This window comes from Coptis chinensis, chromosome 4 (assembly GCF_015680905.1).
Source record: "Coptis chinensis isolate HL-2020 chromosome 4, ASM1568090v1, whole genome shotgun sequence".
In the NCBI taxonomy this organism is placed as follows: Eukaryota; Viridiplantae; Streptophyta; class Magnoliopsida; order Ranunculales; family Ranunculaceae; genus Coptis; species Coptis chinensis.
Genome location: NC_141459.1, coordinates 16,635,640 through 16,649,969, shown reverse-complemented (window position 1 = coordinate 16,649,969; position 14,330 = coordinate 16,635,640). Strand labels below are relative to the sequence as shown.

Here is a 14,330-nt window from a genome sequence, read left to right as displayed (position 1 = left end):
CTCCAATTATTCTACTATTACCTTAATTTAACAAAATTGGAGAAAGAATATCTTTGATTTGTCTATCTTGGTTTTCATTTGGGGTTTTATTACTCTTAATTGAGAAGACTTGTGGGCTGATTTTTGAAAATATTGTGGGTATAGTGATAAAGTGGGTGCAAATTCTTTGGCTTGGTGGGTTTAGTGCACGTTTAGTAAGGAATATAGTGAGTGTGGATATCATCATCCTATTTTAATATTTTATTGATTTTTTTGACAGATGTCGTGCCTGTGAGCACTGTGGAGCTCAGAGCTGTATTAGCAAAATATTTATCCTACTTAATCTGCTATTCTCTCCAACAAAATTGAAAAAGTATTCTCCATCTATAAAGCCATCATACTTAAAGCTGAAAACCATTCCTTAATTTCTTCTCATACTCCAAAACCCAAAATGCATAACACCTTCGATGACTTCGAATCCCATCACCTCTCCGACGGCTTTGATCAAATCCCAGACGACATAATCCTTTTAATCTTCAACAAACTCTCTGATATAAAATCCTTAACTCGTTGCCGATCCGTTACAAAACGATTCAACTTATTAGTTCTACAAGCTGAAAACATACTCGTTAAAGTTGACTGCGTGGTTTCTAGCGAAACAGGTGACTCAATTCTACTTCATGTACTCAAATCACTTTTACAATCTTTACATGATCTTATATCACCGAAACAACGATATAATTCATCATTTCCACCTAGAAATCAAAGCTCACCATCTGAAATACTTAGAGATTTCGAGAAAATAAAACGTTTAGAAATTGAGTTACCGTCTGGTGATTTACGGTTAGAAAAAGGGATTGTATTGAGATGGAAAGCTGAGTTTGGAAAGAGTTTGGAAACTTGTGTTATACTCGCTATTCGTTCTATTGATGAAGTGAAAGGTGAAGATTGTGTGCAGAGTAATGGAGATGATATGGAAGGTAATAGTGGATTGAAGTTAAGAGTTGTGTGGACGATTAGTGCGTTAATTGCGGCATCAACAAGGCATTATTTGTTAAGAGAAGTGATTAGAGAACATAAACAAATTGAAGATTTGGTGTTAAGAGATAGAGAAGGTGAAGGAACAGTGGTTATGAATAAACAAGGATTGGGTGAGTTTAGAGAAAGTGAGGGAGAGGGAAATGTTAGGACAGTGGGGTGGAGAAATAGAACTACAGTGCCAGCTATGCGAATGAGAATGAGACACGCGGCTAGAATTGATCTTCCTTGTGGGGTGCGAGTAACGGGTGCGACGTTGGTTGTAATTAAACCCACCAATGGAAATGAGGTAATGAAAAATGACAATGAAGAGCAAGTGGAGGATAATGGTATGGCTTTGGGTGTGTTTGAAGGAGTTTTTGGGGAGGTAGTGGGTGCACTTTTGAAGAAACCAAGTTATCTATTGGAGATGAATTCATTTTAGCCAATTGTCTTTCTCAAGGTGAAGAGTTGTGCTCGTCTCTTGGTCGGTAAGAAACTTAGAAACGGCATTGTGTATAGAGGGGTAAAGTCATACGGCAGATTCCAAACTACGACCAGTCTCGTGTGTATAATTGTATAGTTTTCTACTTTTCTTGCTTTCTTCATGTTCAAGTGGGGCATTATTTTTTTTTCTTCTTCTTGTTCTTGAAAACCAAGTGGGATTTGTTGTAAAGAAGTAGAGAGAGATCCTGTATTTGTTTTTCTTTAGTTTGCTGTATTTGAGTTATTCTAAAAGATCATGCTTTTGTTTATTGTGATTTGGTAAGATGTGTTTATGAAAGTGTGGACTTTGGTTCAAACAAAATATTTGTAAGCTATCTTAGTTATTTTTCCAGCTTGTTGAAGCATTTTAGTATCGGTTTCTAACGCTATTTTATATTCTTTACGGAGCAAGTATTGCGTCTGTTTTGCATTAGAGTCTCTTTGCATTATTATGTGGAATGCACACCTTGTGAGATTACAAGTAGCACTTGATAGGCCTTAACACCAAATGTGGATGAACACTGCCAAAAGGCAGGAGTTGATGAATCGCCAAATGTTGAAGTGGACCCAAATGTGGATGAACACTGCCAAAAGGCAGGAGTTGATGAAGGCGTCAAATGTTGAAGTGGACCGTAGACGCTTACAGTGAAGAAGACTGACATTGCACCAAATACGGCAATTGATGTGCCACCAAACATCTTCCCGTTTAATTGTTCAATCCGAATCTCAACAACAGATTCTAAAATCACCATATCAAATATATAAGTTGACTGAAACCGAAAAAGCTTAAACAAAGTGATTCCCGTTCTTGATCAAATTAGAATAAATAAAAACAGGGAAACAATTCTATTAAGATATATAATGAGTGGAGTTTGCACTTCGCAACCACCTAACCAAGGGAGAAAAAAAAAACCCCCAACTAACCAAGGATCTTTTAATCAATTGCAACTTTGATACAAAACTTACTTTAATAAAGAAACAATATAGTTGGCGAAGGGGAATTTCGTTGCAACTGGTCGAGAAGTTGAGGCGTGCTTAAAGGGCTTGAGAACTGAAACAGGCCCTTTAAAAGCTTGAAGGGCTTGATTGCGGGCTAGCCCATTTGACAAATTGAAACCAGAAGTCTTCTAAACAAATATCAAATCAGAAAATTTTGCTCTTCTCACCAAAAACCCTTTTTCAAACAACAGACAAAACAGAATAATAAAAATAATAATAATGAGCTTATCACTCATACAAAGCTACTCTTCCGACGAAGAAGAAGAACAATTACATAAACTTCAAAAGTTTCTAAGTGAAGAAGATGATGACGATGACCACGACGACACCGAAGAAGAAGAAGAAGAAGAAAAAGAATCAGATAGAAACAGTTCGAGATTCGAGGATCCAAATCAGCCAAATAATTCCATTCTTCCATCCGCTTTCGATGCATTCTCTGAGGTACCTATCTAAATAACAATATTTAGTAACCTTCTATTTAATTGTTTGCTTAAGTTTCTTTTGTGTTTTTTTTATGTAGGTGTCAGGACCTCCGGGCTTCCTCAATAATAGCGTTGCTGAACATGTTTTAGCCGAGGATGCTGTCGACCAGAGTCGAGGGAGACGTGGTGGGCGTAAATATCAGAGAGAGAAGCAAGATTTACCAGCTGGTATATATTACTTTAATCCATTCTATTTAGTTGATACTGAGTGTTACTTATCAGGATGACTCTGTATCTAAGAGTTGTTTGATTTCGAAAGGTTTATTTATTTTGAACAGCAGTCGATATAGGTTTTCCTTAAGAAGTGTGCACATTTGAGGCTATCTTTTGTGAGGGGTATATTTTTACTGTTAGTTCAAAGGAAGCCATAGTTAACTCTATCTGGATCTTTAACTTCCCTAATACCCATTAATCCAACTTGTGAAGGATTTCGCATATCGACCGCTTCTTTAAGTCATTAATAATGTGAGAAGTGGGACCATGAAAAGCGAGCAACAATCTGATACCAGATTATGAACCAGTTAAGTTATGGTGGAAACAACAAATGTGACTCACCGTTCACGGATTGAGTTGTTTGGATATGATGTTTCTTGTGTTATTTTTCAGAATCACGTGTTTTTGTGAGAAGTTCATTCATATCATATTTTGGTTTTCATTCTGATTCTGTCAACGTTATTTATTTAAATTGCATTAAGATAATTCAGAATCTGGTGTTTGTTGGTTTTCCATTTGTGTGTGTTTCAGGTGTAGTTCTGGAGGCCAAAGCTCAACTGGTTGGAATCCGAGAGCGAGTAAGGAGTGACATGGATGGAAACCACCCTCCCACATCATCAGTGCCATCTCAAAAAGGCTCACCAAGTACAGTACCTGGGGAAGGGAAGCGTGTGGTTTCTGCAACGAATCCTGATGCTAAGGATGCTGCGGAGCTTCTGAGGTACTTGTTCTGTTCCTTTAAAATGCATTTGACTTATAGTCTGTTCTCTTGAATAATACTTAACATTGACTTTTGATTTTAGGCAAAGCCTATGGCAACTACTTTCATTGTTCATCTTGTATATGTATTTCACTACCTCATTTGGAGGGAAAAGGAAGAGGCAGGAGTTGCGGAATTTCTAGCCATGTATTACTTTTTTTAGGTTCCTGTATGGAGGGACTAAAATCTTAAGACAATTTATTTATTTCTTTAGAAAAAATTTAACCTTCAAAGAATTTTCTACTGTTTTGAAACTTCTTATCGTATGCAAAAAAAAAAGTATAGTGAAAAAGTTCTATGCCTCCATACAGGGGCACAGGGCCCTTCAATCTTGACATATGTTAGGAATATGGTTTAGAGAAGAAGACCTGTATATAACCCAAATGTCAATTTCATCCCTACCAGATTTTTATGGTCTGAAATGAAAAGGATTTTGTTTCAGGATGTGTCTACAATGTGGAATACCCAAGACCTACTCCAGTGCACGAGGGATGGTCTGTCCAGTTTGTGGTGATCGTCCTATCGACCCAGATAAAGAATCTGACAAAAAGAAGGGATCCACCGTCAAAGACAAGGAGAAGAATAAGCGGATGAAAGGGCAATCTTCGCACTCTACTTGGAAGAGTGAAACAGAGATGCAACTCCGGCAGCAGTTTGACTAGTAGAGTCCAAGTGCTTTTTGTTGAGTTTAATAGTGTGTAACATATTTTTTTGTACTTAGTACTTACACATTTTCTCTGTAACTTTTATTTGATCAAGCAGTTTTAAGCACATTTCATCCTCTGACACATTTAAAAGGCTGGAGTTTCTATCTCTTCCATATGGTTTTCACTTTTCACTTTTTGTTCGTCTTCCATGCAATTCCAGAGGTAAATGATGGGCAAGGCACGAAGGAGATGCAAAACACAAGTCGGGCCAATAATACCACATGGAACTCTGGTCATGTCCCTTAGGCAAACGAGCTTAGCTTGTCGCCGTAAAAAGTAGTATTTATCTAAACTGTCAATATAAATGTAGATTTGTCTGGGGGACCTTTCTAACTTTGCTGGAGCATGAAAATCGTTCCTATCTTAGCAATTTGATCTACATTCCAGGTTTAAGTTTATTGTTATTCATTACCAGCATGTTTCTTGTAAAACTATCTTGTGTTGTTAATTCTTATGGTGTTACCCTTTTGTCCCCCAGTCTTGTGTCAGAACAGGTTAACTCGTTTTACAATGATGAACCTGGCCTTTTTTTTTGCTAAGCCATACTTTATATATATCATAATAAAATTGGGATACAGTTGACCTCTGAACAACACTGTGGCTGAGAACTCATATTAGTCTTACTTGCCGCCCATCTTGCAAGGTCATGATCCTCCCCATTAAGACTACGGTGTAGCCAATTAAAACAGGAAAACACAAACTTACTGGAGGCAATTTAACAATATTATGTAAAGACCAGTTTATAGTGGGTTCCTGGCCTTTTAAGGTGTTTATGACATTGAGGTTATCTCTCTCAAAAACAAAATTTCCACTTCCCAAGTGTTTTGCCAGTTGAACTACAACTTCTGCCGCCAGTAGCTCACTTTCTTCAGCTGACTTAGCAGCAAACCTTCTAACTGCAGCAGCTAGCAGTTGTCCATCCTCCTTCCATGCCATAGCAGCTCCAGCTCCTTCCCTAGTTCTTTTGTTGAAAGCAGCATCAAACCTAATATTTACACAGTCCAAAGGTTGAGTTAGTTGTTGTCTCCCAGCTAGAGATCGATGTTGGCAGACATTTTTTGAAGTAGAGGCATGCAATTTTGCATTATCATTGCTATTCACATTAAGACTTGAACTAGATGTTTGTCTATTACTACTTCTATGTTTACTTCGATCTACAACAGTATTAACAGAGTTAAAAATAGAGTTAGGAATCTCCCTGTCAAAAGCCTTGAGCCTTCTCTCCCATTGTATATTTGTGGTTGTCATAATGCTCTCCTTTGCTGCTGCTACTTTGTCAAATTTCTGTAGATTCCTATTATCCCATATAATCTGGAGCAGAGTGCATGCATACACTCCTAAGCTGGCTATGATAGGGTCAGTGTTGTTGCACCAATTCATAATCTCATCCAACCACCTTCTAGTATTCTACTTGTCATGTACTTCAGTCCTCAACCCCAGTGGTGAGGCCAACCAAATGGATCTTGCCCATTCACATTCAAAGAAAACATGTTCCTGTGCTTCCAACTTTGGGTAGCAGAAAGCACAGCTAGTTTCCTTGTTTCTTATCCTCTTTTGGATTCTTTCCCCAGTTGGTAGTATATTCATGTACATTTTCCACAGGAAGATTAGTTCTCTGGCTGTCACCTCTGCTCTCCAAATTCTTTTAATGGTTTTAAGCTGGAAAGTGGAGTCACAACCTCTCCACTCTTCAGCTTTGAGCATATGGAAAGCTGACTTGATCGAGAACTTTCCTTTAGAGCTAGGCCACCATGTTAGATCATCCTTTTCACCTTCTTGAGGCCTTATTTTGACCAAATTCTTCGACTTTCGAAATGGACGCCTAATTTTGATCCAGTAGTACACCGAACTTCTACAACAGCAGTTTGGGTGAAATTTCCAAAGCTAGGACAACAATACTGGGACTATGAAATTTTGATGTCTATAGCAAGGGGTCTTGGGAATCCAGTAGGTGTTGACAAGTATACTTTAAACCGAGACTTCAGTTTCTTTGCATTAGTCCTGGTTGAAATTGATCTTGCTAAGCTTATCCCTGGAAAAATCTTAGTGGAGAAGGGGGAAGGCAAATCTTTTTTCCAGGAGGTGGAAGTGGATAAATTGCCAAAATTTTGTCCTCACTGCAAGGTAGGAGGTCATATAATGGATGAATGTACGGTGATGAGAAGGATAAGAGATGGAGAAAACACAGTCAGGAACACTGCAACTAAACCAAATGATCAATTGCCTGAGAGTAACACAGGCAAAGAAGTAGCAATTATTGATCAACAGGCAAGGCAGAGGAAAAATAATAATAAAAGAAATAGAAGGAATAAGAACAATAATACTCAAGTCTTGAATGCAGGAGCGAGTGGCACAGAGGATGATCATGAGATTTTTTTATAGAGGCATCCGCAGCAAAACCGGGAGATATCTTTCATGACTCAACTTCGGAACTGGAAGAGATCACTCATCACACAGCTTATATTGAGGTTGGGGAAATAGTAGACACTGTCCATAGTCCTACTCAAACTCCTAGAACTCTTTGTGGTACCCGAGATTGTGGGGCCCAAGCAAATTCTTAAAAGGATGTCAAAAAAATTTTAAATGCCTAATAAGCATCCAAAATTATTTAGTGTGTAGTTGGTTGAACTATCCGAGGGTATTTTTGTATCATCATTTGATATATTAGATAAACCCGACCCAAGCAAATGGGGCTTAAAGAACCAAGTTTGGTGGCGAGAACAAGGATGTCTTCATGAAGGTGCTTTAAAGCAACGGTGGCACTCTTCATGAAGGTGAGCACACTAGGCTGTGGGATAAGGTCAACTGATGATTCCCACTATTTACAATTGGTAGTTGCAGCTGTGAACGACCCCATCACGTCATTCAAGTCACCCAAAAATACTTTCAGAGTTCTTAATGAAGCGGACTCATTATTGGCATCTACATGTTGGGTAGACATGGCTGAGGAGGTAGAACAGATCGAGAGAGCTGAAAAAGAAGGAACATGAAGGACACAAAAGAAGAAGGCAACAAAGTCCAAGTGGATGGAGCAGGATCTCTCACCTCTATCCACAAGGGCCAAACTCGCCTCCATAACCCAACAATGGATATAAGCTATTAGAACATAAGGGGAGTGAAAAAAGAAAAATCAATCACTTACCTGAAAGATGTCATAGCTAGTCATAAACTAGACATTATATGTTTGGCTGAACCTCTCATATCTCTGCCTACTAGAACTCCTGAGTTTCTTTGCAGGTTAGGTTTCAATGAGGACTTTGTTCATAATAATATTCCCAATAAAATAGGGAATATATGGGTTTTTTGGAGGAAGGGAATTGTAGTAAATCTCATTGATATGTCACTGCACATCAGCAAATTACTATTAAAACTGGTGATCTTCTTATCTCACTGGTTCATGCCATATCACCTTATGTGCAAAGAAGAGCACTATGGAAGAATTGTCGCAGCTGGGTTTGAATGCTGAAGCTTGGGCAATGGCAGGGGACTTTAATGTTGTTACTTCGACTGTAGAAAGAAAAGGGGGGAAGGCTCCCTTGTTAGACAACAATAAATGAGTTTGTTGATTTTATAAATGGGAATGCTCTTATGGATACTACAAGTCTCGGCTTCAAGTTTTCATGGTCAAACAAAAGACACGGAGATAGAAGAATGGTACAGAAAATTGATCGCATTTTAGTTAATCAGAAATGGATAGATGTAGCCACAAGATGGAGAAGCAAGATCCTACAACGGAGATTTTCTGACCACTCCCTTATTGTAGGATGGTTCACCACTATTCCTAAGCCCCACAATATCCCTTTCAGGTTCAAGAAGCAATGGATAAAGCACCAGAGTCTCAAAGAGGTCGTGAAACAGAGCTGGGAAGAATGCCTTGAGGATGTGCCCATCAGAAAAGTTATTAAAAAACTCAAAAGGTTGAAGGAAGCTCTTAAAATATGGAGCTGGAAAACTTTTGGGGATTTGAAAAAGAAAAAGAAAAAGAGTGTGATAGATGATTTGGAACGGATAATGAAAGAGCAAGAAGAGGACCCTTTTAATGTTCAGCTACAAGAGATGGAACTGGATAAAGAAGAGGAACTGAATGGTATTTTGGATACAAAAGTGACACAATGGCGGCAGAAAGCTAGCGTTAGTGAGGCCTTTGAAGGTGACAGGAACACAACTTATTTCCATGCACTCCATCAGTTGCGAATGAAAAAAGCTTTGATCCTGGAGATTCAGAAAAGTGATGGAACCATCCTTAAGCAGCAACAAGACTAACAACACATTGTCTCAGTTTTTGAAGCCAAGAACAAGCCACAAGCAGTCATACCCAATGTTGAACTGATGGAGCTCATACCGAAGCGTGTGACTGATGAAGATAATGTAAATATCTCAGCAATACCTACCTTCACAGAGGTCAAACATGCCGTGTTTAACATGGACTCCAATAACTCACCAGGACCGGATGGGTTTCAAGGAACCTTTTATCAAACTTTTTGGGAAATAGTGGGACTGGATGTCAGCAAAGCCATTATCTCTTTCTTCAAAGACAACAAACTGCCGCAGGGTATGAACTCAAATTTCCTAGTGCTCCTACCAAAGGTAACAAATGCCAAATCTGTAAATCATTATAGACTGGTATGCCTGAGTAATTTTCTTTTTAAAATTATTACAAAAATCTTGCATGTCTTTAAGGGTTAAACTAATGGCAACCAAGTTGATTAGCAGTGAACAACTAGGTTTCATCAAAGGCAGGAATAGCTCCACGGGCATCTGTTTAGCGTCTGAAATGATGAATGAGCTTGACCATAAAAGAAGGGGCGGTAACATTGGGCTGAAGTTAGACATAGCGCAAGCGTTCGATACTCTAAGCTGGGAGTTCCTTGCTGAGGTTATGCAGAGATTTGGCTTCTCCAAAAAATGGTGTGATTGGATTGAGACTATTCTTAGCAGTGCAAAGCTTTCGGTTATGATAATTGGAGGACCATGTGGGTTCTTTGTGGCTGGAAGAGGATTGAGGCAGGGAGACCATCTGTCTCCGTTCCTTTTCAACTTGGCAGAAGATGTTCTAAGCAGGAGAATTAATCACTATTTTCAGGTTGGACTCGTGAAGCATATGGTGACCATTGGAGATACTCCTGGACCTACACATCTTCTATTTGCAGACGATCACTTTCTGTTTGCAACAGATGGAGAGATCTGTAGTGGTCAATGTAGGTGACGTAAAATGTCATTGGTGGCGAGTGGGCCATATGCAGAATAGGGAAGAGAAGACAGTTCGCCGGATCGGAGCCGCGGAAACCTAACTATCGAGAACTGCGGTGTATATTGAGGGACAGGTGGAGGGGTAGGAAACGTAGGATGAAGAGAGATGAACAAACGAAAGGGAGCGGTTAGAAGAGGAGAGAAGATATAAAGAAAAAGAGAAGAAAAAAGAAAAGAGGAAAACCAAGAGAGAGAGAGAGAGAGAGAGAGAGAGAGAGAGAGAGAGAGGATAATACTAGTAATCTCATAGATTGTATTTAGAGAGTATACATTTGGCGTCGTCTGTGGGGAAACCGGTTAGAAAATGGCCGCCATTGTAGTAAAAAGAGGAGTAGGAAGACCTAAGAAAGGAGCAATTAGAGAAGCAGTCGATGAAGTTGAGATCATTGAGATGGAAAGGGTAGGAGAGGAAGAAATATCAGACGAGGCGGTAGACGCTACCAGACTTCTTCAGGAGGAGATAGTTAGGCTAAGAAATGAGAATGACGAGTTGAGAAAGGAGAGGGAGACTACACGTGGTGAAACGGAGCAAGGGGATCCTCGGGGTAGTGAAGTGGAGGGGGAGAATGAGGAGTACCCGCCTCCGGACGCAGAACAAATGACTGGGATTACTTCGGAGGTAGTATAGGCTATGATTGAGAAAGATAGAGAAATGAATCGCGTAGCAGAAAGAGCGAACCAGACCGCTGCGCATAAGGAGGTTGCAAGCCTTAGTAAAAATCCGGTGGCAGATTCAATATGGAATTCTGAAGTACCTAAGAGGTTCTTCCAGCCCAGGTTTGAATGATATGATGGGAAAGGAGACCCAATTGATCATTTTGCACCATTTTTGGCAACAGATGCCGTTATGGCAGGAGAGTAAGTATGATGGGCTTCGATGCATGATGTTTCCCGCCAGTCTTAAGGGGGGAGCCTCAGATTGATATTACCGGTTGGCTTCGCGGAGCATCAAAAAGTTCGAAGAGCTGGAGCGCGCATTTGTTGATCACTTCATTCACCAGAAGAGAAGGGTGGTTGATATTGTGGCTCTGTTCAACATCAAACAAAGGTCCGCAGAATCATTAAGGGAGTTTTTGTGTAGATTTAAAGAGGAGACGCTAAGAGTGGAAAATCTGGATAAATATACAGCGGTCATAGCCTTCCAGCATGGCCTGAGATCGGGAACTAGAGTTCATGAGTCGGTTTCTAAAATCAAAATCACTACTTTGCATGCTCTGTACCCAAAGGTAGAAAAATACATATGATATGAGGATATAATGCAGATGACTGCGAAGGAACATAAGAAGTCAGGGAAGGCAGTGTAGGCAGTTGACAGAGATGACCGAAAGGGTAAAGGCAGAATAGAGGAAAGAGAGAGAGGATCTTACAGAGGGGAGAACCGAGGTCCAGAGAGGATCGGGAGATCGTGGCAGAAGGGATGTCTAAGAGAGGAAGCCATACCGCAAAATAGAACAGACTCCTCTTAACAGACCCTTAGAATAAATATTGCCTCTAATTAAGGGGCAACAATATTATGAGAGGCCGCGGAGTACACTAGGGGAGATAGAAGGGAAACCGTTTTGCGAGTATCATCAAATCAGGAATCATGCCACTAATGAATGTTATGCCTTGAAGTGGTTAGTAGAAAGAATGATGAAAAGGGGATGCTCAAAGAGTTTGTCGCGGAAGTTCGTTAGGCCGAGAGAGTGCCAGCTCTGGCTAGAATTTTAGGTACTATCAATGTCATCTTTAGTGGAGAGGCGCTGGGAAGGAATGCACACCGAGACAAGATAAGGAAAACAGCGAGTTTACAGTAGGTGAATGAGGTGGTGAGCATACCACGGTTAGTTGGTGGAACCGCGATGGGTGATGGAAACATAATGTTCACTCCAAAAGACTTAGAGTCAGTAATTTCACCACATGAGGATGCCTTGGTAATTACTATAGCGATAGGTAATTATCTGGTAAGAAGGGTATTGATAGACTGCGATAGTTCAGTGGATTTGCTATTTAAAGGGGCCCTGGAGGAGATGGACATCGACAGAAACCAGTTAAAAGCTCCTCAAACCAATTTGTATGGGTTCAACGGCAATATGACAGAGCCCATGGGGGAGTTTATACTACCAGTAACAGCATGTCCGGCGACTGTATTCACTCGGTTTATGGTGGTGGACACTACTTCCCAACATAATGCAATTTTAGGGAGAAGATGGATCCATGAAATAAAGGTCATTCCATCGACATATTACCAGGTGATCCGCTTCCCCACGAATAGGGGAACATATAAAATAATGGGGGATCAAGTGGCAGCGCAGAACATCCAGCAGGTGACGGTGAAGAGTATGGTCCGAGGAACGAAAGGGGAAGGGTCATCACATGAACAAGGATCAGCGTAGCAATTACAGGAGGCGGCGGTGACGAAAGTGTACGAGCCACCGTTGGGACCGAAAACTTTGGATGAAATTGAGGTAGTGAACTTGGGGGTGGGAGATGAGGAGAAATTTACATCAATTGGGTCTGACTTGCTGGAATAATGGAAAAGTAAGCTAGTGCAGTTTTTGGCAGAGAATATAGATGTATTTGCATGGGTGATTGAGGATATCATGGGTTTAGACCCAGAGTTTGCATGTCATCACTTGCACATGAATGAATATGCTAAACCTGTTAGGCAAATGATGAGAAGCATACGACCCAAGTACGCTGAGGGAATTCGTGAAGAGGTTATACGACTGAAGGAGGTTGGGATAATAAGGGAGGTAGAATTCATGGAATGGCTGTCCAATGTGGTCGCGGTTCCAAAAAAGAACGGCAAGGCTAGAATGTGTGTTGACTTTACGGACGTGAACAAGGAGTGTTCGAAAGATTGTTATCCTATGCCGCGGGTGGATGAGTTAGTAGGTAGAACTGCATGTTTCAAAGTGTTTTCTTTCATGGACGCGTCCATGGGGTATAATCAGGTCGCCATGTACGGCCCAGATCAAGAAAAGACCACATTCGTGGTGGAGGGGGGCACCTACTGTTACACCAGGATGCCCTTTGGTTTAAAAAATGCTGGAGCTACATTTCAGTGGTTAGGAGAAAAAATGTTTGAAGGCAAGATTCAGAAGGGGATGGAGATATATATTGACGATATGGTGGAAAAGAGCATGTCATAAGAGAAACACTTGGAAGGTCTTCAGGAGACTTTTCGCATGCTGCGGACGCATAAGCTAAAACTCAATCCCGAGAAATGCACCTTCAGGGTAGCTTCTGAAAAGTTCTTGGGTTACATAGTCACACACCGCGGTATAGAGGCGAATCCAGAACAGATCAGATCACTGATAGAAATGCCGTCCCCTCAAAATGTAAAGAAGTGCAAAGGTTGGCTGGGAGGGTTGTGGCACTTAATAGGTTTATTTCCAAATCATCGGACAAATGCCGACTGCTATATCGGTTGTTCAGGAAAACGCTAGACTTCCAATGGACTGCGGAGTGTGAAGGAGCTTTCTAGGAGTTGAAGACTTATTTAGGAAATGCACTTTTACTGTCGCGACCAGAACAGGGGGAGAAACTGTATTTGTATTTGGGCGTCTCGGAGTACGCGGTAAGCTCAGCCTTGGTTCGAGTCGTTGAAAAAGTAGAAAAGCCAGCTTACTTTTAGAGTAAAACCATGCTGGACGTGGAGACCCGATACAACAGAATTGAGAAATACGCTTTGGCTTTGGTATTTTTTGCTCTAAAGTTGAAGCCTTATTTCGAGGCTCATTCGGTAGTGGTAATAACAAATTTGCCTCTCAAGCAAGCGTTGAAGGCAGAGAAGTCAAGCAGAATGCTAAAATGGGCAGTGATGCTTAGTTGTTATGAAATTCAGTACCAAATCAGAACAGCAGAGAAAGCACAAGCAATGTCGGAGGTTTTGGTAGAGTTCCCAGCCGAGGACCTAACGTGGGGAGAGGAAATGGTCATGGAACAAGAGGGGGAACCTAACCACGATCCCTTGGATCCGTGGAATACGCGGAACGGTTGGAGAGTTTTCGCGGATGGCTCTGCTACAGATACGGGGAACAGAATAGGTGTCGTCTTGGTAACGCCTGAGAACACTAGGCTAGAGTTATCGATGAAACTGGGATTTGCAGCTTCTAATAATGAGTATGAGTACAAAGCAGTAATAGCAGGATTGGATTTGGCACAAGATCTGGGGGTGAGCGAACTATCTGTTTACTCTGATTCTAACTTGGTAGTTTGTCAAGTAAATGGGGGTTTGTGGCCCGCTGCCCAAGGATGGTGAGATACCTAGAGGTCCTACAAAGAAAAGCAAGCAAATTCAATAAGATTAAGTTTACCCACTTGAACTGCTGAGAGAATAGACATGCCGACGCATTGGCTTATGTGGCGGCAGTACTGCCAGGGATGGAGGGTCGATTTATTGAAGTAAAGGTATTGAGTAAACCAAGTACCACAGAGGAAGAGGGTGTTTGG

General features: G+C 40.8%; 5 protein-coding genes across 5 annotated transcripts; all 5 read left to right on the top strand.

The window, feature by feature from the left end:
• The first annotated feature begins 330 nt into the window (after positions 1-330).
• LOC147502205 (F-box protein AUF2-like) lies at positions 331-1,804 on the top strand. Its single transcript, XM_086607130.1, has one exon. It carries the CDS (start codon positions 431-433, stop codon positions 1,439-1,441), a length of 1,011 nt encoding a protein of 336 aa, XP_086463256.1. The 5' UTR covers positions 331-430; the 3' UTR covers positions 1,442-1,804.
• Positions 1,805-2,624: 820 nt separating this feature from the next.
• On the top strand, positions 2,625-4,754 carry LOC147502204 (plant/protein). Its single transcript, XM_086607131.1, has 4 exons — positions 2,625-2,922; positions 3,002-3,131; positions 3,708-3,897; positions 4,379-4,754. The coding sequence occupies exons 1-4, from the start codon at positions 2,701-2,703 to the stop codon at positions 4,596-4,598; spliced, it is 762 nt and encodes a 253-aa protein (XP_086463257.1). The 5' UTR covers positions 2,625-2,700; the 3' UTR covers positions 4,599-4,754.
• A 3,540-nt stretch (positions 4,755-8,294) lies between these two features.
• On the top strand, positions 8,295-8,906 carry LOC147502203 (uncharacterized). Its single transcript, XM_086604478.1, has one exon. The coding sequence runs from the start codon at positions 8,295-8,297 to the stop codon at positions 8,904-8,906; it is 612 nt and encodes a 203-aa protein (XP_086460604.1).
• Positions 8,907-11,734: 2,828 nt separating this feature from the next.
• Positions 11,735-12,268, top strand: LOC147502202 (uncharacterized). Its single transcript, XM_086604476.1, has one exon. The coding sequence runs from the start codon at positions 11,735-11,737 to the stop codon at positions 12,266-12,268; it is 534 nt and encodes a 177-aa protein (XP_086460602.1).
• A 1,253-nt stretch (positions 12,269-13,521) lies between these two features.
• LOC147502201 (uncharacterized) lies at positions 13,522-14,139 on the top strand. The gene has a single exon (XM_086604475.1). It carries the CDS (start codon positions 13,522-13,524, stop codon positions 14,137-14,139), a length of 618 nt encoding a protein of 205 aa, XP_086460601.1.
• The last annotated feature ends 191 nt before the right edge of the window (positions 14,140-14,330 follow it).